This window comes from Diabrotica virgifera, chromosome 1 (assembly GCF_917563875.1).
Source record: "Diabrotica virgifera virgifera chromosome 1, PGI_DIABVI_V3a".
NCBI classification, from domain to species: domain Eukaryota; kingdom Metazoa; phylum Arthropoda; class Insecta; order Coleoptera; family Chrysomelidae; genus Diabrotica; species Diabrotica virgifera.
The window spans coordinates 45,210,498-45,235,526 of NC_065443.1; the positions used below are offsets into that span (position 1 = coordinate 45,210,498).

The following is a 25,029-nucleotide window of genomic DNA, read 5'->3' on the forward strand; positions in this document are numbered from 1 at the left end:
TATATAATGTACCAATACTTCGCGCGTCAATTCTAAAGTTTAGTTCAAAGTAAAAACACAGTAAAACACCAGAGGTACAAAGCAAAACAACATTATTTTAATCGTTAGACCTATAAATTTAATATTAGTACCTATAACAATGATTTCACTCATCGATCTTCAAAAAACTTATCATTAAATAAATTCAAATTTTGCGCGAAACATTCTCATTGGGTTGTCATAACGGCGCAAAACGTCCTGTCCACAGAATATCGAGTTCATTTTTTTAACCAATCAAATTATTATTACTTTGAAATACTATGTAGTGATTGGCTAAAAAAAGTCTTGCCGCTATCTGTGTATTTTGGATGACAATTGACGTTTTTGACAGTCAAAATAAACAAAATGGCTTTGTTGTTTATGGTGGTGTATGCCGTCTTCCGTTAGTTTACGTTTGTTTCCTGTTTTTCTTGATCCATTGTGTTCAAGGAGTTCGCTTTTTTCCATCCATTGGCTCCTTGTTTATTAAATTAGTTTATATTTGGATTATTTCTTGTTTTAGGTAAGTCTAATTTTTAGAAATATCATAACTTAAAAAGTGAGGTATATTTTTTCACTTCTACTTACGAAAATGAACTTCAACTGGTGAAATACATTTCACTGACTAATCTCTGTAGACAATATTATGGTGGGTGAATATGAAAAAATAGTAATAATCAGGAACATTACACATGTTTGTCTTAACAAAATATCATTTTTACAGCATTTTTCTAAATAACCCTATTAAGAATATATACTTATTTTGTTTAAAACATTTTATAACTACAGTGGAACCCCGATCAGTCGGCCCCCGATAACCCGGAAGTCCGGCTAACCCGGACCGATTTTCATCAGACAAAACAAAAATTTTTTCACTTCGACTGAGTTTTTTACCAAGAAATAAACAATACTCTATACAACTGTATGTAATTTAGATGTACTGTGCATATGGATTTCATGTTTTGTCATTTATAATGGAGTTTATCTCTAAGTATACCGTATTTTATTAATTTTTACCATATTCTCCGGCTAACTCGGATTTTCGATAACCCGGATCGGCCGCGGTCCCGATTAATCCAACTTATCGAGGTTCCACTGTATTAGTATTAGTAACAAGATAAAATAGTCAAGAAAAATTAAAATACAGTTTTTTTCTTCACAATTATGTAGGTAAAAATGTATTCTGTAATAGAATTTAAACAAGAAGAAGATGGTGGTGGACTATCTATAGTAAATTCAACTTGGTTGACACCTAGAAAAACTGAAGTACGTTGGCCCCCTATAAAAGATAACCTTCAATTTAAAAAAGTGCTACGCAAACTAGAACCTGAAATTGATGAAACTTGGAAGATATATGGTGTCCAGAAAATTTTTTATTCAACAGGTAATGATAATAATTTAGCTAATTAAAACACAAAGGGTGTCTCACTCACGCAATCTAGTGTAGACATCAATCACTATTTGGAAGTCCTTTTGCAAATTTTGCCACCACGTTTGTCTGACGTTCGAGTCTGCTGTTCCCATTTCTCTTGTTTTCAGCTTGAAAGGATTTCTAAATAGTGATTGGTCTTTACATTGTGCTTTAAATCAGCTTAAAATGTCAGAAATCTTACCAATCCCAGGCACAATCTCAGAAATCCTCAAATATATATTTGAATCTCTCAATCTATTTCGAAAATATGGTGACAATATCACAAATCTAAGCTCGAAGTATGTTTCTATCGTCTCCTGATGATGTTGACATAGTCAACGAAATGTGTTTTGGTTAATGGTGAACTCTTTGAATCAGTTTGAAGAAAACTAAAGGTTTCAGGCTCAAGATTCTTCATAAATTTTCATGAATCTTGTAAAAATGCTTCTAATCTCACAATATCCAATCTGGTGTACACATTCTGTTGAAGCGAAACACCCCTTGTCAGAAGATTGTGTGCCATAAATATGCTTAGCATAATTTACAAAAGTATAAGGCAAAAATTTAATTGCGATTTGTCATTTTTCATTTGTGGTAGTGTAAGTGAAAATAGTGATACCAGTAAAGTTATTTTAACCCTTTTATTACCCCGTACGTTTTTAGATGATTTTGAAAAGGCCACAAATAAATTAAAAAGAGCAGAAATAACATCTGATCTACAAACTGATCTTGAGGATGATAATACCAGACCCAGAAGAAAGATCCTGAAACGAAAATTTAGTTCGGATGAGGACAGCAACGACCAGGTTTCGCTATTTAAGCCTGGCAAAAAGTCGAAGCAAATTTTACCACGGCCTCCACCTGTGGGAATTAATAAACTCTATACAAATCCAAGAGGTTAGTGATGCTAAGATTTACATCAATATTAATATTTTAAACACAAACACTTGTTTAACAATTTTAAACCTAAATTATTATTTTGTACATTTGATGATGCCAGCATATTATTGTACAGTGTAGTCCGTAAGAATTTTCAGTGTAAAAAAAATAGATAAAAATTAACTAGTGGTGTGTTATGACACAAGGTACTTTCCCTCAAAGTCTCAAAGCCTCTTAAACTCCATTAACGTTAGCCTATGAGTTTAATAATTTGAAAAATAGACTGTATTGATCTACTAAACATAATAGAGATTGTTTTGTTTAAATTTCATTAGTTTTTATGAATTTTTTAAATATTTTTTAATTTTCAAATGTCTTTAACACCCCGTTAACGTATGTCAGTGGGTTTATTATGTGTGATAAATAGTTTTTCCAAAAAACTAATCAGATCCAGATTTTCACATAGTTGATTTTTGGTCCAAATTTTGTAAAAATCTGTTTAGCAATTTTTGCTAAACCGTTGACGAAAAATTTTTCCACAGACCCACATTGAAAATCAATGAAAATCCCGAAGTCGAAATTTTACACCATCACAATACTTCGCTTCGATAATACATATCCTATCTAAGGATAGGATATGTAAAATTGAGGGAAAGTAAAAATTGGTCTGTTGTAGGATTTTCTTCCAAATCATTAATCAGCTAGACAATAATTAATTTATCCATTATGAACCTCACTGGTATCATAAAGTATTAAGGGAGTAATAAATAAAATTGTAGGATCGTCTCAAGAATTGGAATCTGGGACAGATGAGTCTGACCCTGGCATACCTTCTGGCTCTCAATTTATGAAAAGCATATCCACACCAAGGGATAAGTTATCATTTCAGATATCTACACCAAAATCTTCATCGTCTTTTGGTAGGCAAGAAGCAACTGAAATACAAACACCGACTCTGAACGAGTCTCTAAATTTTGATAATAGTCTTCAGGATACAAATGGTAAGTTCTTTTATTTATGGGAGTAATTTTGCACAACACTACCTTATTGATTTGCCAAAAATATTGTTGGTTTAAAGCACACAGTAAAAATTGACTTGAAAAAGCTTTCAATAGTGTAACAAATCATCTAATTTTTATAGTTGTTATTACTGATACTATTAATGTAAATGGTCAAATTGTGTTTTCCCCAAACTTACAATTTTTTATGGGCATAGGTACAACCAACGATATAGGTACACAATGTTAGCATGCATTCATTATAAGTATCAATGAATAATTGCAAAAAACTAATGGAAAACCTTCTGTACTTTATTCAATGTGTTGTAAATATGTTTTGTTTCTAGGATTGAAGGTTCTACTTAAACATATATTAACAATTAAGGAACAGAACAGAAAAATTCTAAATATTTTGGAGAAATCAAAACCATTTGAAAATTCAGATTTACCTGATGACTTCAAAATAAAATTGCCAATAGAATCCTTACAAGACCTGGAAGAACTAGAGATATATTTGACAGAAGAAGAGAACTTCAACACTTTTGTAAGTTGTATAAATCTTGTACCCAATTGTAGAAATTAAGAAAATTTAAATTTTTTGCTGATTTGTTTATAATAGAAAATTATTCCCTTATTAAACTTTCTTTGTATAAATTAAAAGAAATTAGTTGCACCTAAATGTAAAAATACTTTTTTTAATTTATATTTTTTTAGAAATCATACTGTGCCTCAATTTCAAACCTGAAAGATGTTACCCAGAAGAATAATAGGATATTAAGATCTCTTTTGACAGATAATATTGCGAAGCATTTTAATTACTTCGGTAACAACCGGCGGCAAGACAGAGTATCAAATAAGCGACCATTTAATCAACTGCGCTTAAACAAAGTGGTTCTAGGTGAGTCTTGTGGTTTCAATTTTTTTTGTTTTTTATTAACTTGCTTCGATTGTAAACACGGATTGTGAAGAAAATAAGGAAAGGTGTTTATACAGGGTGTTTCATTCTAAAATAGACATACTTTAACTACAGATAGGGCATGCCTAGGTGTTTTGCAGAAGGTTCATATTTAATGGGTTGTACTCCTTTAATAACTTGAGGTATAGGGCATTTTATCTATTTTGCCCAGTTTTTTCTTTCCAACTGCCTTGTATATTGTTTTTTAATCTTTTTTGGTCTTGATCTTTTTAAATTTCCAAACCCAGATTTAAAAGAAAAGTTAAGAAATTATATTTTGTGTGAATGGGTTGCAATATTATTTGCAAAGAGTGAAAAAACTCATTTTTAGTACAAACAGTTTTAGTCCGTATTGTGTAATTATGTTTCTGAATGAAACAACCCATATATTGTATATTTTTTGATACACTGAATTTTATTTTTATTATAGATGCGGTAAAACAAGGAACTGACTTTACAACTCATGAAGTTGAGAACGCTATTAAGCGCTGGTTAAAACATGCTCCTAACCGTAACAAGAAAAATTACTAATTTGGAATTGTTTTAATTTTAGTTTTTTATTTGATTAAACATGCAAAGGTTTTATAAAGAAACTGTAGGTGAACGCCAAATGTGTAGGAGGGTGGCTAAGGAACTTAAAAATACGATTGAAGGTCTTAATAGTAATTTAAATCAGGCTTCTTCCCTTGTTAGTAAAACAGTAGTACATAGTGATACCGTTTAGTAAGTTTTTAAGGATAAGTATAAAATTTGCAAGATGTTGATGTATAAAATGTAACATCTTTATTTAAAAATAGTCAAAAAATTTAAAAATAAAAATATTCTCGATTATGTTCAAAAAAATTTAAATTTTTTGACTATTTAAAAAAGTATGTTTTACACATCAATATTTTGCAAATTTTATGAAAAAGATTATTATTAAAAAGTTATATTTATTAAAAAAAAATACTTATGACCATTCAAATATTATTTTTAAATAGCCATGGGGATGTGATTCAAGATTTTCAAAAAGATACATTGTCAAGTATGATACATCACTAGATTTGAAATTTTATGAAGAACAATATTGTCACAAAAAAATTATCTCATTTCCTGTTAAACCGGAAGTAATAATTGAAGCACCGCCAAAAGCTGAATATTTATGTGATTTCAAAATAATCGGTTTATTAACAAAAAAGTTATTCACTGTTACCTGATCTCGTCACCAGGTATATCTTAGCCACCCTACCTGCCATTTGCTTTACAAAGTTTCTTGTATTTTATATTCATCTGTCATTTTACAAAGTTTTTTGTATTTTATATAATAAAAGTTTTGACAGAGTTTTTGATTTCTTTATTATTTGACACAGGTTACGTTTGTTAGAGCAGCAGTTGCTAATCGGAAGACACATGCCCTGTTTATTTTTTAACTTGAAAATGCTAAAAATGAACTGCATGTACATCCAATTGACGACTGAAAGCTGCCATTCGAAGAAACTATACCTGCCATAAATAACTGCCAACGTCTATTGTACGTCTATATAACGTTATCAGTGAGGTATATCTCGTCGTCGATTAAACGTCATAAGTCGACGTCGTTTCAACTATGACATTGTGCCGTCGAATTCACGTTGAACCGACCGTTGTTTCGACGTATTTGGACGTCGAGTAGTGACGTACATTCGACGTCTCTTCGACTGACTCTTGCTGCTTGGGTATAGAGGTAAAACTTTTACCAATTACATGTTTCACAGATTATTCTAGTGGGTAACTTTAAGATAGATACTTATGCAAGATGGGATAAAAAACTATTCTATTTTTATTTTTTACAACTTGTTTTCCTTTGTAAATGAATAAAGTTGGGTAGGTATACAATAATACATACCTATTATAATTTTCTCAAATTATAACCCATCTTTTAATAATTTAATATTTAATAACTCTGCTCAAAAAATTACAGTAGGTATGTATAAAAACAAAATAACATCAAATTTGTGATTGAGAAATTTTAGAAAGAACAAAATTTTACTTTTGCAATAAATTCAATCAGACCTATAAGATTTTAGGTTATATTTTTAGTTTCGCGCTCGCGGTAACCAGAAAGAAACCATGAAATATACAAAAAGCAAAGTTTATCTTCCAGATAACTTATTCCTATTCGGTACTTTATTCGGCAGTTAAATATTTGATATTTAACGTCAATTTATCTGCCGGATAACTTTATTCCAGAGTGAAAAGACGCTACTTTTTTTATCTGTCAAATAAACTTCCCGTTTAGAAGGAAACTCAAATCATGCCAGCGGATACTATCGGACTACCTCCAACGTTGTCAATTTTCTCATTTCACCGCCACAGAATACACCACTTATGTGGTTGATGTGCTATGCTTTGATGGGCCAAGAAGCCAAGGGAAGACAATTGACAGCGTTGTCAATATTGACATTGACACTTAGATAAAGATACGGAGAATCGAGAATACCCAAATAAAGAACAGCTGATGTTAAATGTTATCTATTGGCTTCCACCCCTTATTTTCATTTTCAATATTCTATGAAGATTATTATCAGAGTTATTCAGTATTACTAAAAAATGAATCGTCAGCCTCCAACGTACGGAGCTATAGCTCCGTCAACACAAGTGGTATTTAGTGATCAAGTAGCTACGGAATTCAATAATAGCTCAGAAAACGTTGTTACTAATATTTATACAATAAACAACAGTATCAAAGTTTTGGGAAATGCTTTAAAAGTAATTGGAACCAAAAAAGACAACCAAGGCATAAGAAGCCAAGTGTAAGTATAGTTGATTTTTTAATAATTGTGTTGCTAGATAATAATTCATTCATTGCTCTCAATAATTATTATTTTAGTCATGTCACGCAATTAAGTACAAATCAAATAGCTGCCAGTACTAGTAAGGAAATTGTTAATTTAAAACAGCTTTCAAAAGGACACAAACAAAGACTTCTTCAAGTTGAAAAATTAGAAGAAAATTTCAAAGAAGCACTAGGGAGGTATCATAATTTGCAAAAGGTAAAAATACATTAGAAATAACAGTAGAAGGTTAAAGTTCAACAATTAAACAACAACAAATTAAGTCTGAATCATCCCAGGCAAATGGTTATATTGCAAAAACAAAACAGGATATTAATTATTATCAGTATTTGATATGAAATCATTAAACTTCAACTCTTATCATAAACCAAGCCCATCAATATAAATAATGTGATTATATTTTTAATTATAATGTTTATTGTTACATAAAAATATCATGTTTCTTAATAATTATTTCTTTTCAATGTTGTCATCTGTTTATTTTGATTTGAAAAAGAGAAAGATGATAATTAGAAATATGTCAAATATGTTTTAAAACTCTCTTAATCATCATCATTCTCTTTGCCTTATCCCTTTGCAGGGTTGGCTTCCCTAATTGCATTTCTCCATACAATTCTATCTTGAGTCATATCAATATTAAATTAAATTAATATTTATTGACGGAAAACTCCATTTTAAAATTAAAATTAAAAGTCAAAATTAAACATTGAACACAAGTTAACTTACATTACTTACAATTAAACTAACGACATCAAAAAATTAAAATCAAATTAAAATAATTCACGTGAAATAGTCCTTTTAAAAGCATTTAGTGTGACTCCCATAAAGTCTATATTTGGAAACTCATTTACACTCGAAACAATTCTATTTAAAGGCATATTTTCTGCATGACGTGTATTGTACGATCTAGCAGATAACAAGAGACATCTTCTCAAATTCCTAGCTGGAACATAAAAATCTATTCGACCCAGAATGCTAGGTGCAACAATAATACCATTTAACACCTTAATTACGAAGTTAAGGTCAAAGTATCGCCTGCGATCCTCTAGACGGTGCAAATGAAACATCTGCATGACCTGACTGGAATTCAATTGCATTCCTCTAGTACCTAATCTATTGGGACCGTGCAAGTTGCACAAAGTGACACCTATTTCTACGCTCTGCACTTTTATTCGCACTTTTAATTGTATTGACCAATTACGTTAGTCCTGGTTGCTGGATAATTGTAAAGGCCATAGCCCAAAAAAATAATAAGAAGAAAAAATAAGATTCAGGTTATGTGATGAAAACGTAAACAATTGTATGTAGTAAATAAAATTAGTTATTAAAATGCAGTACTGCAAAATACAATTAATTAAATTTACCTTTATATAATAATTGCATATCATATCAATATTGTGGAGCAACATATAATTTTTCTCCTTCAATGACAGTAGGTATGAAATGTACGTCAATTTGACAATTTCAATTGACAATATGAATTATTTAAGAAAGTTGCAATATTTCTCCGCTATTCGCGCACAATCGTTTCACGTATCCCTTCCAAGTACTTGCACACCACGAATACCGCAGATATCTAACGAATTTATTTTGAATCGATTCAATCCGATATTTGTGATTCTCATAACGATGGCTTAGTGTGAAAACCTCGTATCTCAATTTTTTTCGAAAATGACATTTTGGTTGTTTTAGTTTGAAAACCTTGTATCTCACCATTTACAACTGTTAGAAAAAATCCAAATACAGTAGATTATTTTCTACAGCCGAAAAAAGAAACCACGTATATCAATTGCTCTCTTGATTTAGTGTGAATACCACATATATATAACCAAGAATTTGGTACTTAATTTGAAGTGTTTGTTTGAGAGATTCTACTTGGAGAAGTGTTTTTTCTGAACAACAAAAATGTAGTCCGGCATGTAGAAACATTTTATGAACCTTAAATCAAAAGATTTGTATTGTATCGACCTAGTATTTGGAGGTGTGCAATAAGCTATGAAAAATGAAAACCTCATAAATAATAATAAACACAACCTCATTTGAGATGAAAAACACGTATATCAAGATATACGAGGTTATCATAGTTACTTGGGCAAAGGCTTTATATACTGTAAGGATATTTACGTGTTTTTCATAGTTAATATTTGTATTTCCAATTTAATAACGATATTTAACACTTTTAGCTCTGGGCCAATATCAAATATTTGTCTCAATGTGCTCAACTTAAAAATACGTAACGTAATTTTTGTTTTTATGTTATATTATGCTGAAAATCAGTTTTTTGCCTCTCCTGTGAAATTGTCATTTAATGAGATACGAGGTTTTCACACTAAGCCATCGATAACTTGGACTCCAAATCACTGAACAATACTCTAGTAATGAACGAACATAACTCAAAAACAATCTCACAATTACAAACTTCTTCTTCTTTCTCATAATCCTTAGTGCCCTTCAGGGCGTCGGATCAATTACAAACAAATTATTAAAATCATATGACATTCTGATGACTAACCCTAATGTCCGATTAGCATGTGCAATAATGGCATCATAATGGTCCACGAAACTTAGCTTACTATCCAGTAACACACCTAAATCCTTAATTACCTGAACCCTAGATAAATCCACATATCCTATCTTGTATTTAAAATTACTGGTGGTCTTATTACGTGAAAAAATAATATTTTTTCACCAATGTACTAAAGAATCCAAGTCCCTCTGCAAACCCTCACAATCAGATTCTGACCTAATGCATTTAAATATCTTTGGGTCGTCTGCAAATATCAGATATTCAGATTTAAAGTTCCTACCAATATCATTTACCAACAACAGAAAAAGCTTAGGACCCAAATGGGAACCCTGCAGAACCCCTGACACGGCTTCAAATCCATTAGAAACACATCCTGCTGATCTTACTTGCAATGTTCTTCCTTGCAAATACGAAGTAAACCAAGCTAATAAAGAACCAGTGATACCAAAGTTTCTCAGCTTTGTAATTAAGACATTATGATCTAGTAGGTCAAAGGCCTTACTGAAATCGGTGTATATAGAGTGCACCTCGTAACCCTCATCCATTGCTGTACCTATACTATCGATATACAAAAAGAGGTTAGTGAGAGTAGAACGTCCGCCTACAAATCCATGTTGGTTGTCCGTAATAATGTTCCTAAAACAATTATCCAAACTTGGCAAAACCATTTTTTCAAATACTTTAGATAAGGCTGACTGAATACAAACTGGCCGATAATTTTTGATATCACTATGATCTCCTGCCTTGAAAATAGGACACACAAAGGAATGTTTCATCTGTTCGGGAAAATTCCTGTCTGGAGAGATTTATTAAGAACATATACTAATGGTTCTTACAAGGACACTGCACTTTCTCTTAGGAACAAATTCGGTATCAAATCAGGGCCAGCCTCTTTATTGACATTTAATGACAACAACACATTCAGTAAATTGTCAAAAGTGACTTCGAGGTTACTAATTTCCACCTCCAGCTGTTGTGAGAAAATTTCATTACTCTCCAGGTTATCCAGAGATTTACCATTAAAAGTACTGTATACAGTACCAAAATGTTTCGCAAACAACTCTGTTATTTTTGTTTGTCATTCTCACTTTCCTCACCTAGAAACATAGAGCCAGGGAGAGCACTATGTCCGTTGGTTTTATTTTTGATGAACTTCCAAAATTCACCAGCGTTCTCATTCATTCTCACTTCCATCTTTGAAACGTAAGCATTGTAAGACTGCTTAGTGAGTGATGAGCATTCATCTCTCAAATTTTTAAAATCAATATAGTGGTGATACTTATTTGTAGTTTTATATTTTTTTTGCGCAATCTTTTTGGCAATGACTTTACTCTTAAGTTCAGATGAGAACCAAACAAGAAAATTCGATCTTTTTACAGATATCTTTGGTACAAAAAGTTCAATTGCGTTCCAAATAATGGAATAAAAAGCATCTAAAATGTCATTTACATCCTCTACACAGTACAACTCAATCCAATTGATCTGAAGCAAATAATTATTCAAGGCACCATAATCCGCCTTGTGAAAGTTATAATAAATATTAGTTTCCAAACTGATATATTGATTATCAAATAATATTAATGCTTCAAGTGAGGGATGATACCTGTCACATGTCATTAAAGATTCCACTTTTTTTTAGATTTAAATAAGTATCAGAGAAACACAGATCAAGAATTGAGTCATACTGGTTTTTAAAATAATTATATTGACCTAATCCTAAAAAACTGAACTCGTCACAAAACAAAATTTCAGTATCATTACTTATATTTTTAGCAGTCGTCTCACCGTCCCATATCAGATTTGGTAGATTATAATCCCCAAATAATACTAGTTTAGAATCTTTATACTTATTCATAATTAGTTTTACAGTATCAATGTGATTGGAATAAACATCCAATCTAGATCTGGGCAGAATATAGACACAGCCAAAAACATATTTAATGCAATTAATAGTAATTCCAGCAAAAACCTGTTCTACATTTGAACTGGCAATTTCCACTAGACAAGAACTGATATCACTTCTAACTGCTATTAACATTCCACCTCCTCTTGATTTCTCGCTGGAAATATGATCACGGTCCCGACGGTATATAGTATATAAATCACAGAAAACTTCATTACTTTTAATTTCAGGACCAAGCCAACTTTCTGTTAGGAAAATAACGTCATATGTAGCTGAACAGGATGTCAAATATATGTCCTTTAGCTTCGTACGCAGACCACGCACATTTTGGTAGTAAAGTGATAGACTATTCATACTTATGTTCGCATTTGGGAGTTTTTTTGGATTCTGGTGGTTTTGTTCTTTTACCTTTGAAATAAACGGGTTACCATTCTTGTATCGTATTGCCAAGTTTGATTCACCATTTCTTCTACGCCTATCAAGTTCTTCATATAATTTCTTGAGATGATTTCGTTGCATTTGAGTAAAATCTGATTTAATCAATATGCTCGATGGCTTCAACTTATGTTTGTTTTTAAGACATGCAATCACTGTGGTATTATTTTGAAAAATTACCTTAAGTGGTCTTGGCCTGTCACTACTGCTATTACCACGTCCTACCCTCAAAACCTTAAACTCAGTTGCTCCAACCTCCAGTTTCGTTAGTACTTCTCGAGTATTTGCCTTGTCATGATCTATTCTCTCATTAGTAACCTTAGATTGGCTCTCATCAACATTATAGATTAGTATATTTTTAGATCGGCTACTTCTATCTTCTAATTCCAGGAACATATCTTGCTCATCTTTGATAATAGATACACTTTGATTTCGTATCTCTTCACTTACATTTCCACACATGGTTTCAATTTTTTCTTGTAACCCTTCAAGTTTCTTTTCTAAAGTTTCAACTTTCGCCTCATTAGATTTTACAGATGCTTTAATTGTATCTATTGTTGCCTGCACTTCAGTCCTCTGATTTAACAATAGGTTAATTATGTGAACAATAACTACTAGTACATCTTTATTGGTAGTGGTACTTTTCTTTAATAAATTATTTATTTCATCCTTGATTGCAGTTTCACTCTCTACAGCATCCACAGTATTGCACAGTAGACTTGAAAAATCAGCATTGGGCACCTGTTTTACATTGTCAGCACTTTCTTTTGATACCGAATTTTTCCGGTTATTTGAAGCAGAATTCAAAGATAATCTCTTCACCACCGTCTCTTTGCATACTTTACATTCCCAGTTATGCTATTTAGTTTTGCGAAAGTCAGCACAGATTTTTTCATATTCACTTTTAGTCAAACCCGTGCATCCCTTATGGACCCATGAGCAACACGTGATACACTCAATGGAAATTTGCTTTGGTTTAACCTCCCGGTCACAATTTAAACAAATGCACACACTTGCCATCTTCCAAATATAATGTCTTATTATCTTAATAATCAGTCATCAGTCACCTCAACTCCTGGCCTAATTCTAATTATCTTCAAATAAATTGGTAATGACACAAAAAAGTCAGATCAGTTTTAGTCAGTTGTTATCAGTCTTCCTTAATTGCTGTCAATTTAATACTTGCTTAATATTTACAATATTGATGTCAAATCTTATTATATTTTTGAGCTCAACCTTTCATAAGAAAGTCCTAGAATTTTCCTTTTGATAGGTTCTCCTCTAAGTTTAACGTATTTCACAATAAAATCACATATTTTCTGGAGCCCATGTGCACATGTTTACAATCACACTAATCTCCCTATTATATTAATCCCCTTTACCAACATGTCCTGCCTAATCGTCTCCCCCCACGTCTTCTTTGGTCTTCCTCTCCTACTCCTTCCAGGAATCTGCACTTCCACAATTCTTCGTATTGGGTGATTAGCGTCTCGACGTTGAACATGACCAAACCATCTCAACCTATGCTCTCTCACTTTAGCATCAATTAGTGCCACACCTAGACTTCCCCTAATATACTCATTTTTAATTTTATCCTTTTTTGTCACTCCACTCATCCATCTAAGCATTCTCATTTCCGCCACATGCATTCGTTGTTCCTCTTTCTTTTTCACTGCCCAACATTCAGTTCTGTACATCATAGCCTGTCTTATGGCTGTTTTATAGAATTTTCCCTTCAACTTTATTGGAATTTTCCTGTCACACAGCACACCACTCGCTTCCTTCCACTTCATCCATCCATCCCTAATTCTACTGCATGCATCTCCATCTATTTCTCCATTACTCTGTAATACCGATTCCAGGTACTTAAAACTATTGCTTTTTACAATCAGTTCACCTTCCAAAGATACCATGTTATTTGTAGTAATTCCATCTTTAAATGAACATTGCAAATACTCTGTCTTTGTCCTACTAAGTTTTAAACCTTTTTCCTCCAGAGCTTGTCTCCACTGTTCCAGTTTTTGTTCTAAGTCTCTTTCACTATTTCCTACTAATACGACGTCATCAGCATACATTAAGCACCATGGAATGTTACCCTGTAGTTTCGCTGTTATCTGGTCCAAAACTAATGAGAATAAATATGGACTAAGCACCGAGCCCTGGTGGAATCCTTTCACATGAAATTTATCAGTCTCTCCCACACCTGTCCTAACACTAGTCGTTACTCCCTCATACATATCCCTCACAATCTTTACATATTCACCAGGGACTCCTTTCTTATTGAGTGTCCACCACATAATCTCTCGAGGAACTCACTCATATGCTTTCTCAAGATCAATGAATACCATATGAGCGTTTGTTTCTTTACTCCTGTATTTTTCCATCAACTGCCTTATAATGAAAATTGCATCTGTTGTTGATCTGCCCTGCATAAAGCCAAACTGACTCTCAGTTTTAAAACTCTCTCTTAATAATACAGATAATTGAAAAAGACTACCTACCAACATTATCATCATTGGCTCTACAATCCATGGTGGGTCTTGGCCTGTTCCAGATCAGCTTCCATTCCTTCCTATCCTTCACATTGGTTTTCCAATTTTGTACTCTTAATACTCATCATCAACAGCTATTCCATCCATCGTCGGATGTAAACCTCCTTTAGGTGTGTCTATTCTTATCTGTTTGCTGTTTCTTGCATTCATTGCAGTCATTTGCTTGATGTCATCAGTCCATCTTGTTTGAGGTCTGCCTCTACTTCTTTTGCTTGCCCTTGGTCGCCACTTGAGTATTCGCTTTGTCCAACAGTTGTCTTCCATTCTTCCTATGTGTCCTGCCCAGTTCTTAACACTACCAACATATAGAATACACTTATACAGTGCTAGCTGAAAATCCCCTTCCCCCTCATATTTTTGAAGGGTTATACTTATAATAGTGATATTTGGAGAGAGGAAACATAACGTCCCTCAAGTTAGCAGAACAAAGTCAGCAGAACACATTTATTCTTATACCATAATTAAGTGTTAATTTAATGCTAATTTAATGTTCCAAGAAAAAATTTATTGCTCTTCTTTAAAAGTTATCGCATGTTCTGCTAACTTGAGACTCAAGTTAGCAGAACAAAGTCAGTAGAACACAGTTATTCTTATACCATAATTAAGTGTTAATTTAATGCTAATTTAATGTTCCAAGAAAAAATTTATTGCTCTTCTTTAAAAGTTATCGCATGTTCTGCTAACTTGAGACTCAAGCTAGCAGAACAAAGTCAGCAGAACACAGTTATTCTTATACCATAATTAAGTGTTAATTTAATGCTAATTTAATGTTCCAAGAAAAAATTTATTGCTCTTCTTCTTTAAAAGTTATCGCATGTTCTGCTAACTTGAGACTCAAGTTAGCAGAACAAAGTCAGCAGAACACAGTTATTCTTATACCATAATTAAGTGTTAATTTAATGCTAATTTAATGTTCCAAGAAAAAATTTATTGCTCTTCTTCTTTAAAAGTTATCGCATGTTCTGCTAACTTGAGACTCAAGTTAGCAGAACAAAGTCAGCAGAACACAGTTATTCTTATACCATAATTAAGTGTTAATTTAATGCTAATTTAATGTTCCAAGAAAAAATTTATTGCTCTTCTTCTTTAAAAGTTATCGCATGTTCTGCTAACTTGAGACTCAAGCTAGCAGAACAAAGTCAGTAGAACACAGTTATTCTTATACCATAATTAAGTGTTAATTTAATGCTAATTTAATGTTCCAAGAAAAAATTTATTGCTCTTCTTTAAAAGTTATCGCATGTTCTGCTAACTTGAGACTCAAGCTAGCAGAACAAAGTCAGCAGAACACAGTTATTCTTATACCATAATTAAGTGTTAATTTAATGCTAATTTAATGTTCCAAGAAAAAATTTATTGCTCTTCTTCTTTAAAAGTTATCGCATGTTCTGCTAACTTGAGACTCAAGTTAGCAGAACAAAGTCAGCAGAACACAGTTATTCTTATACCATAATTAAGTGTTAATTTAATGCTAATTTAATGTTCCAAGAAAAAATTTATTGCTCTTCTTCTTTAAAAGTTATCGCATGTTCTGCTAACTTGAGACTCAAGCTAGCAGAACAAAGCCAGCAGAACACAGTTATTCTTATACCATAATTAAGTGTTAATTTAATACTAATTTAATGTTCCAAGAAAAAATTTATTGCTCTTCTTCTTTAAAAGTTATCGCATGTTCTGCTAACTTGAGACTCAAGCTAGCAGAACACTAGGTCAAAAATTTGATAAATCATTTATAATTGAATGACAAAATATTCTCTGAATTAAATGCTAATTTAATGTTCCAAGAAACAATTTATTGCTCTTCTTCTTTAAAAGTAATCGCATGTTCTGCTAACTTGAGACTCAAGTTAGCAGAACAAAGTCAGCAGAACACAGTTATTCTTATACCATAATTAAGTGTTAATTTAATGCTTATTTAATGTTCCAAGAAAAAATTGATTGCTCTTCTTCTTTAAAAGTTATCGCATGTTCTGTTAATTTGAGACTCAAGCTAGCAGAACACTAGGTAAAAAATTTGATAAATCATTTATAATTGAATGCCAAAATATTCTCTGAATTAAATGCTAATTTAATGTTCCAAAAAAAAATTATTGCTCTTCTTCTTTAAAAGTTATCGCATGTTCTGCTAATTTGATAATCAAGCTAGCAGAACACTAGGTCAAAAATTTGATAAATGAAAGACTAAATTATTATCGAGGGCCGAAAATCCCTTAGAATAAATAAAAAGTTTCTTTTCAACGAGATAATTGGAACTAATAATCACCCCACATTTTCTCTTAGTTTGTCACCCCTGTAACTTATTAAAATAAACATTATAGAAGTTTTCAGGGAATTTCGGCCCTCGGTAAGACTGTAATCTTTCATTCTGTGTTTAAATTTTTCGAAAATACTTATTAGTTTTCTCAGGATTCGAAAAAAATGAATCCCCATTTGAATAGCATTGCAGCCGAAAATACGTACCCATCCCCTTAATGAAATTGATTTATCTCTGAAATATAAATAAACATACCAGTTTTCGGATTTCTAAATATTTTTTTTTTATTTTTTTTTGGAAACTCAAAAAAGAAAAAAATTTAAATCGATTTTTCTAGAAAACGGTGTATTTTATCGACTTAAAACTAGAGTACCTTTTAGTTGTAGAATATCTCACAATTTAATAATCCAGAGTCAAACATGCTCCAAAATTAAAGATAAAAAAATTATGCGATAAAATATCTATTGCCCACCCAAAACGGACGCCTATGACCGGTACTAGAAATTCGTAATGCATGGAATGGATTTATCTCTGGAAGATAAATATGTGTACCAATTTTTATTTTTGTCAATAAAAGCGTTCTGGAGTTATTTAAGGAAAACTAATTAAAGGACGCCATTTTCAAAGAGCTCTAGCTCCCTTAGGAAGCATTTTCTGACTAGGTGAATTGGGTTAAATTGTCTTAAAATTATCTGAGGAATCTCCTGTCTTCTTTTGTGGTTAGAGTTTCTGGACACCCTGTATACAGGGTGTCCAGAAAAGTTCAGAAAAGTTATCGTTTTTGTAAATAGTAGTGTTCTGGAGATATTTAAGAAAAACTAATTCCATACGCCATTTTCGAAGAATCTCCAGTCTTCGCTTGTCGGGAGAGTTTCTGGATACCCTGTATACAGTGATGAGCGCACTAATAACCAGCAAAATAACGCAAAAGATGGAAAACATATTAAGTTGTGAGATAATAAGAAATGAACCTAGTGGAGGTGTTAAATTAAGCGATAGTAACTTATAGATTGACATTATATTAATTGATTCCCACCTTTAGACGTATAGGACGAATTTGAGAAATGCCACTGTCACAGTGACAGTTTTAGTTGACATACTCCTCTGATACGTATAAAGGTGGGAAACAATCAACATAATGTCAATTTATATGTTACTATCGCTAAATATAACAATTCTACTAGTTTTATTTCTTTTTATCTCACCATTTAATATGTTTCCATCTTTTGCGCTATTTTGCTGGTTATTAGCACGCTCATCACTGTATAGCCTGGTTAGGCTGCTTTACTTGATAGAAGCATGGACACTTAACGCGTTGACTACTAAAAATTTGGAAGCATTTGAACTGTGGGTGTCGAGAAGAATCCTGAAGACATCATGGACCGAGCATGTAACAAATAACGAAGCCATGGGAAGAGTCAACAAAGGAATGGAAATATTGGAAACAACATACTTCCGTCGTGGATATGGCACGTAAAGAAGAAGGCCAGAGTATTCTCTGAATTAAATGCAAATTTAATGTTCCAAGGAAAAATGTATTGTTCTTTTTTAAAAGTTATCGCATATTCTGCTAACTTGAATTCAAGCTAGCAGTAGTTCAACTTTAACATTGAACAGTATTTCAATAATTATGGATAAATCATCAAATAATTGAATAACACAGTATTCTCTAAACTAAATGCAAATGAAATGTTCCAACAATAAATTGAATTCTCTTTTTTTTTCGGAAAACAAATTTAATTCCACTAGTGCTATCTAATACCTAGAGTTACGTTGTTATTCTTTGAAAGGGTCAAACCTTACTGGGGACTGGGGCTGTATTGTACAAATTCGTTTACAGCTTTGCTTAACTCTTTATGGCATGAGATTTTATAGAATTTCTAGACACTTGCTGCAAGGAAACAATCAATTGTATGTACAAAGTGGATCTTACCCTCACATTTCAAGAAACAGATGATAAACATTCGCGTTTGGTCGGACGGAGCCATGGGAATTTTACCAATATTTACCAAAAGCAGATGCGATTAGAAACTCTATAACCATTCTTCTTCAATGCACAATTGAAGTTTTTTTACCATTATTATTCGTCAATGTTGCTTCAATAATATTGACCGTGACCGCCTTTCTGAAAATTCAACAAAATTAAAATCTTAGCGATTATCAACGGTTCGGACTGTAACGTTGTCGATAATAATAAAAAAATATCATTTTACAGTGACTTCCGACTCAGCAATAAAAAAAAAAGGATTTCGGTACCACTATTAATAGGTCTGGATCCCGCGTATGAAAAAAACGTTGATTAATAGCAAGCTGAAAATTTGATAATAGCTTAAGGGTGTCTAGTCAGTCAAACTTTGATATGTGGGAACACTGGAACAGGGGAAGTTTTAATTGTGGAACAGGTTAAAAATTTGGTAAGGTCAGACCACGAAAACGGCACATGTATTTTGTCCGACAGAACAGACTTAAACTCTCCGAACAGAGATTAAACTCTCAGGAAAAATAAGACTGCTATTTATCACCTGTCATTTGTCATATTCTACGTGTTCCACTCATTAATATGCCCATTTAGCATTGGAACATTAAATTAGCATTTAATTCAGAGAATACTTTGGCATTTAATTATAAATGATTTATCAAATTTTTGACCTAGTGCTCTGCTAGCTTGATTATCAAGTTAGCAGAACATGCGATAACTTTTAAAGAAGAAGAGCAATAAATTTTTTCTTGGAACATTAAATTAGCATTTAATTCAGAGAATACTTTGGCATTAAATTATAAATGATTTATCAAATTTTTGACCTAGTGTTCTGCTAGCTTCAGTGTCAAGTTAGCAGAACATGCGATAACTTTTAAAGAAGAAGAGCAATAAATTTTTTCTTGGAACATTAAATTAGCATTAAATTAACACTTAATTATGGTATAAGAATAACTGTGTTCTGCTGACTTTGTTCTGCTAGCTTGAGTCTCAAGTTAGCAGAACATGCGATAACTTTTAAAGAAGAAGAGCAATAAATTTTTTCTTGGAACATTAAATTAGCATTAAATTAACACTTAATTATGGTATAAGAATAATTGTGTTCTGCTGACTTTGTTCTGCTAACTTGAGTCTCAAGTTAGCAGAACATGCGATAACTTTTAAAGAAGAAGAGCAATAAATTTTTTCTTGGAACATTAAATTAGCATTAAATTAACACTTAATTATGGTATAAGAAAAACTGTGTTCTGCTGACTTTGTTCTGCTAACTTGAGGGACGTGGAAATATAGGCTTCTCAACTAATCATAACAGGTGATGTAATAGATAACGTTACAGAGCCACTGTGACAAAAACAAAATTAGTTTTAGGAACTCGAGTTCTTTTTCCCCAGTGGAAGTGAATACACACAGTTGGTGTGACAGGTATTGGAGTGACGCAAATCCTCACATCTTTTGTAAAAAAACATACTGAATTAAAAAAAAAAATAAATATTTGGGCAGGTATTTTGGGAAACCATCTAGTTAGGCATGTTTTATTCAATCTAACTTAACCCTTTCCATGCAAATGACTCAATAGACGTCTTTGCTTGAGGCTGATGATATACTAAAGTAATTTATGTGCCTCAGCAGATGCAGTCAAAAGACATCATGCGCCTTCAGAAGCAAATGATGTCTTTCGAAATCATTCACACAGAAAGGTTAACTGGTGAAGTGTATTTGGAGATGTTACAAAATGCAATTGAGCCGTTAATTCTTGAAATTCTGGAAGATAATCCAGATGAATTCAGCTTGGAAATATAATCCAATACAACTTGGAAATAACATTTCAACAGGATGGTGCTCCTACACACTATTATGGTGCAGTACGACGTTACCTAGATTAGGAATATTGTGGTAGATGGATTGGATGATGAGGTTGATAGAATGGCCAGCTGGGTGACTAGACCTCACATAATTAGATTTTTTTCTGTGAGGGTACTTGGAATCTAAGGTTTACGCTACAGTACCTGACAGTATTTACATTTTGAAACAACAAATTGCTGAAAAATGTAGGGCACTTCTCCTGTGCACATTTGAATGAGTACTGAATTTGTTTAGCAATATAATGCATTACTGTCAGGAAGAAGGTTGAGAAAACCTGAACCCAAACAAAATTAGTATGATTGAATATGTATTTTGAATACCTTTCAAACGAGATATCACTTGACATAAAGTTCCATTTAAAATTAGGTATCAGTTAAAGTCGCTCTTTAACTTTATCTATGACTATTATAGTCCAGGAACCGAAGCTTTTTACCTCGCAATTTTTACAGAATGGTTCGATTTGCTTGAAAATTTGAAAATAAGTAGTGGATAGTTCAAGGATTTAAATCTATATGATGCCGAAAGGCGCTTTTACCATGGGGGTGGTTGCCACCCCATTTGGGAGTGGAAATTTTTTATTATATATGTTCTATACATTTTTTTGATAAAACTAATAGTTTTCGATTTACTCGCTATCGAAAGTGTTAGTTTTAATTCGAAAAAATCAATGTTTTTCGATAATACTCATTTACGATTCACTCAATTTTTGCTGTAGAAATTTTTTTTTTAACCAAGTTCTTGGGAATTAAATAACCTATAATTTCATATTTAAACATTTTTTCGTTTCTCTGATGCTTTCTATTCTGAAGAAAATGGCACTTTTTACCAAACTACAAAAATTCGTTATTCGCTTTTAACTCCAGTTTTTTAAAAACTAATCATTCTAAGCTAGTCAAACTTCTAAAATCTATTAATAATACATAAATAAAGAGGAATGAATAAGGTGAATGACTAAAAACGCCGCTAACATACATTATTATGCTTCCAATTGGATTTCTCCTTTTTTTTTTCAAAAAAATATATTGATTTTTTAACCGTAACTTTTTTATCTTTTATCTTAGAAAGTCTGTTAAAAAATAATTTTGTAGGTTTTTACAAGATCTATAAGCCTATTAATATTAAATCTTTTTAAAATCCTTAGTCGCAAAAAGAGGTGACTTTGAAAGGGTTGGTAAAGGTGGTTTTCGCATGTTATTACAAGTTTTAATTGTCAATAGCTCACTCAATTTTTGCCGTAGGAAAAATTTTTGCAAACCATGTTCTTGCGAATTAAATAAGCTACAATTTCATGTTCAAAAATTTTTTCGTATCTTTGATGCTAATTTTTCTGTTCTGCAAGATAAAACCATTTTTTTCCAAACTACAAAGATTCGTCATTTGCTTTTAACTCCATTTTTTAAACTTATCATTCTAAGCCGGTTAAACTTTTAGAACCTATTAACAGTTTATAAATAAAAAGACCAAATAAGGTCAATGACTAACTTTAATGAGGGTGATGATTAGGAGGTTGCATCCGATCATTCTTTCGCTGAAAAAAATAGGGACTGACATTATTTTCATTATAAGTCACTTAATTTTTGAGCTAGAGACTTTTTTATTTCTGGAGGTAGATATTTTTAAATACTTTAAATTAGTTTGAGCAAATTATCCTCGAAAAATGCATAGTTTTCCCGTATTTTGACTTTGAAACTACATTATTTATCATTTGACGAAGAAGAGCTAACATATAATAAAGTATAGCTCGATTACTATTGCCATTAAAGAAAATTAAAAAAGACCGTTTTGTTTATTTTTTTAAAAGGTACATTTTTGTTAAGTTAAGTTATTTTGATAAAACGAAAACTTTTGGAGTTATGAGCAGAAAGCTTATTAAAAGCATTGCTTTTTTCGATATGAAACTAACACTTTCGATAGCGAATAAATCGAAAACTGTTAATTTTATCAAAAACATGTATAGAACATTTTTTGCTTAGAATGAATATTTTTACCAACTTTTGTAGTCAAAATATAATAAAAAATTTCCACCCCCCGAGATGGGGTGGCAACCACCCCCATGGTAAAAGCAAAAGCGTCTTTCGGCATCATATAGATTTTGATTCTGGGACTATCCACTACTTATTCTCAAATTTTCAAGCAAATCGATCCATTCTGTAAAAATTGCGAGGTTGTGTCCTATTTTAAGCTTCACTACTTGGACTATTACATCAACTGTTATGACTAGTTGATAGACCTACGTCCGTTTATTTTCTCCCTCATAATTTCTCTATTATAGGATAGGTATAACCGTTCAAAAGTTATCAGGGGCAGGGCTGGATTTACATATGGGCTGAATGGGATATAGCCCAGGGAGGCAGAACTCTGGGGCAGTGGCGGCTCGTTGCTTTAGGGACAGGGTCGGCAAGGTTTTGTCTCCTCAGATAGGTATGCCGTCTAGTTATTAAAAGGCTTCAATTTCATAGAAGATTTTTGTTTTTTTTTTAAATTTTTTTTGTTTTTTTTTTGTTTTTTTTTTTGTTTTTTTCTTTAAATTTAGAACCTAAACCTGTTTATAAATTAAGTCTATTTAGTCTATGTTGTTTCGAACTAGCAAAATGGGTTATAACGTCATTGTAAAATTTATTATTGCTTTGGAGAGATTTTAAAAGTTTTTTTCTATTGACATTTGAAATTTGAGACAAGTTTGACATTCTCTCTTGTTTCATGGTGTTTCGACAATACGTTTTGACTCTTTTGAGACAAGAGAAATCCCGTTCATTTGAGGCAGAATTTGCCCAAAGGACCACTCAACACTCCTTATGGAAAAGTGGTCCCGGTCAAATTTGATGAAAGTTTGGTCAATGATACTTCTTGATGTGTAGATTAAAAAAGTCCATGGCACCTGGGTCTGAATAACTACTATTCTCGAGTACAGCCTTCTGAAGTTATTGGATTCGAGTGCTCGGTTTACGTTAAGTGCACTAATTTACAGTCAAGTGAACGAAAATAGTTATTATTAGAAGAAGAGAATCTCTTGTTCTTCATACATACTTGCGTGTTGTATATTAATTCATGGTCAAAAATAGTTGGATCGTATTTTAGTCTTCAGAAAACCTCCGAAAAGTCTTCAGAAAACTAAAGAAATGCGGTATAAAATATGCTGGTAGATCGATATAAGCATTATCATGTTTTCATGAATGTTTCTCAGTTATGCAATACCAGCAAAACTGCAGTTCCGCCTTATTTTTAGAAAACTACTGAACAGTGGCGGATCTAGGGGGATAGGGGTAATTCCACTGGTAACATGTTCCAGAATTAATGAAAAAAATTTATTTAACGAAAATAAACGAGATGGAGCCATCAAAACACATTTATAACCAAATAGCGGATAGTGTGACGAAAAAACGTAGACCCAGAGCTCGGGCGCCCATATAAAAATTTTTAGGAGGGGGTCAAACGTGAAGATTTTGCACATGCACATTATATTTTGCCCCATGGCTCAGAGTACGAATTAAGGACCAGAGAAGATGAGTTACGGGTGTTAAGAGTACGAAATTGGAAAACCAAGGCGGAGGATAGAAAGGAATGGAAGCTGATTCTCGAACAGGCCGAGGTCCACCAGGGGTTCTATAGCCAATGATGATAAGCTTTTTAATACAAAATATTATGGAGAATAATATTGTAGGGTTACTTTTATAACTATAATATTCATACTTAGGTATAATCATAATAAACTTTTCTCTCTGTATTTTTTTAAGCAAACAAAAATGAAATATGATTTGTCATTTCGTCTCTTTACTTAAATGGTCAGATATAATCCTGATACTTATATTATACGCATTTGTAATAGGCAAAGACTAAGTTACATCTTCAAAAGCTACTAGTGTACGCAGATTTGTCACTAGGTGGCACATAACTTTCAGCACTTGAGTTGTCTCAATGACAGTTTAAAGGTTTGTTGATACTATTAGTTGTTGTCAAGTATCAAACACATATTATACAAGTTTATTTCAAAATATTTCTAGACTACACCATTTGTAAGCTATTTTTTCAGATATTAATATTTATTAGTATCTATATAAAGTTCTAAAGTGTTAGTTTAGTTCAGTTAGTTCAGTAGTGTTAGTATTCATTAGTTGTTAGTATCAACTTTAATAAATATTTATAGATCATATTTGACTGGAAACAATACTATGGCTCACAGACAGCCTAGGTTGCGATGTTTTGCATGCGATAGACAATTTAATCTCCGACAGTTAGCTCACGGAGATGAACGGATAAACGGAGATGAAAATAATATTAAACGTGAAATAGCTGTCACAAGACGTGAATCACTGAATCTTCCACCCTTAGAATTGAATGAAGCTTCAAAATTGTGTATTAACTGTAATAATTCCATTAGAAATGAAATATCGTTACTGGAAGAGGATCCAACTTGCCTTAAACTGAATGTGTTAACACAAACAG

General features: G+C 32.3%; 2 protein-coding genes across 2 annotated transcripts in view; both read left to right on the forward strand.

The window, feature by feature from the left end:
• The first annotated feature begins 373 nt into the window (after positions 1-373).
• LOC126887906 (uncharacterized) lies at positions 374-5,110 on the forward strand. Its single transcript, XM_050655817.1, has 7 exons — positions 374-541; positions 1,189-1,402; positions 2,093-2,326; positions 3,088-3,309; positions 3,654-3,850; positions 4,021-4,204; positions 4,692-5,110. The coding sequence occupies exons 2-7, from the start codon at positions 1,195-1,197 to the stop codon at positions 4,790-4,792; spliced, it is 1,146 nt and encodes a 381-aa protein (XP_050511774.1). The 5' UTR covers positions 374-541; positions 1,189-1,194; the 3' UTR covers positions 4,793-5,110.
• A 1,570-nt stretch (positions 5,111-6,680) lies between these two features.
• Positions 6,681-25,029, forward strand: part of LOC114331333 (syntaxin-12) — a 53,963-nt gene continuing 35,614 nt past the window's right edge. The window contains exons 1-2 of the mRNA XM_050655824.1: positions 6,681-7,032; positions 7,110-7,272. Coding sequence (XP_050511781.1) covers positions 6,830-7,032; positions 7,110-7,272 — 366 coding nt within the window. The 5' untranslated portion in view covers positions 6,681-6,829. The remainder of the gene's footprint in view (positions 7,033-7,109; positions 7,273-25,029) is intronic.

What these genes read in the sequence shown, in the direction of transcription:
- LOC126887906 (XM_050655817.1), top strand. Translation starts at nt 1,195, where the DNA reads ATGTATTCTGTAATAGAATTTAAACAAGAAGAAGATGGTGGTGGACTA. An exon ending in ACTCTATACAAATCCAAGAG is followed by an intron (nt 2,327 to 3,087) that starts GTTAGTGATGCT and finishes ATAAAATTGTAG; the next exon opens with GATCGTCTCAAGAATTGGAA. An exon ending in TAGTCTTCAGGATACAAATG is followed by an intron (nt 3,310 to 3,653) that starts GTAAGTTCTTTT and finishes TTTTGTTTCTAG; the next exon opens with GATTGAAGGTTCTACTTAAA.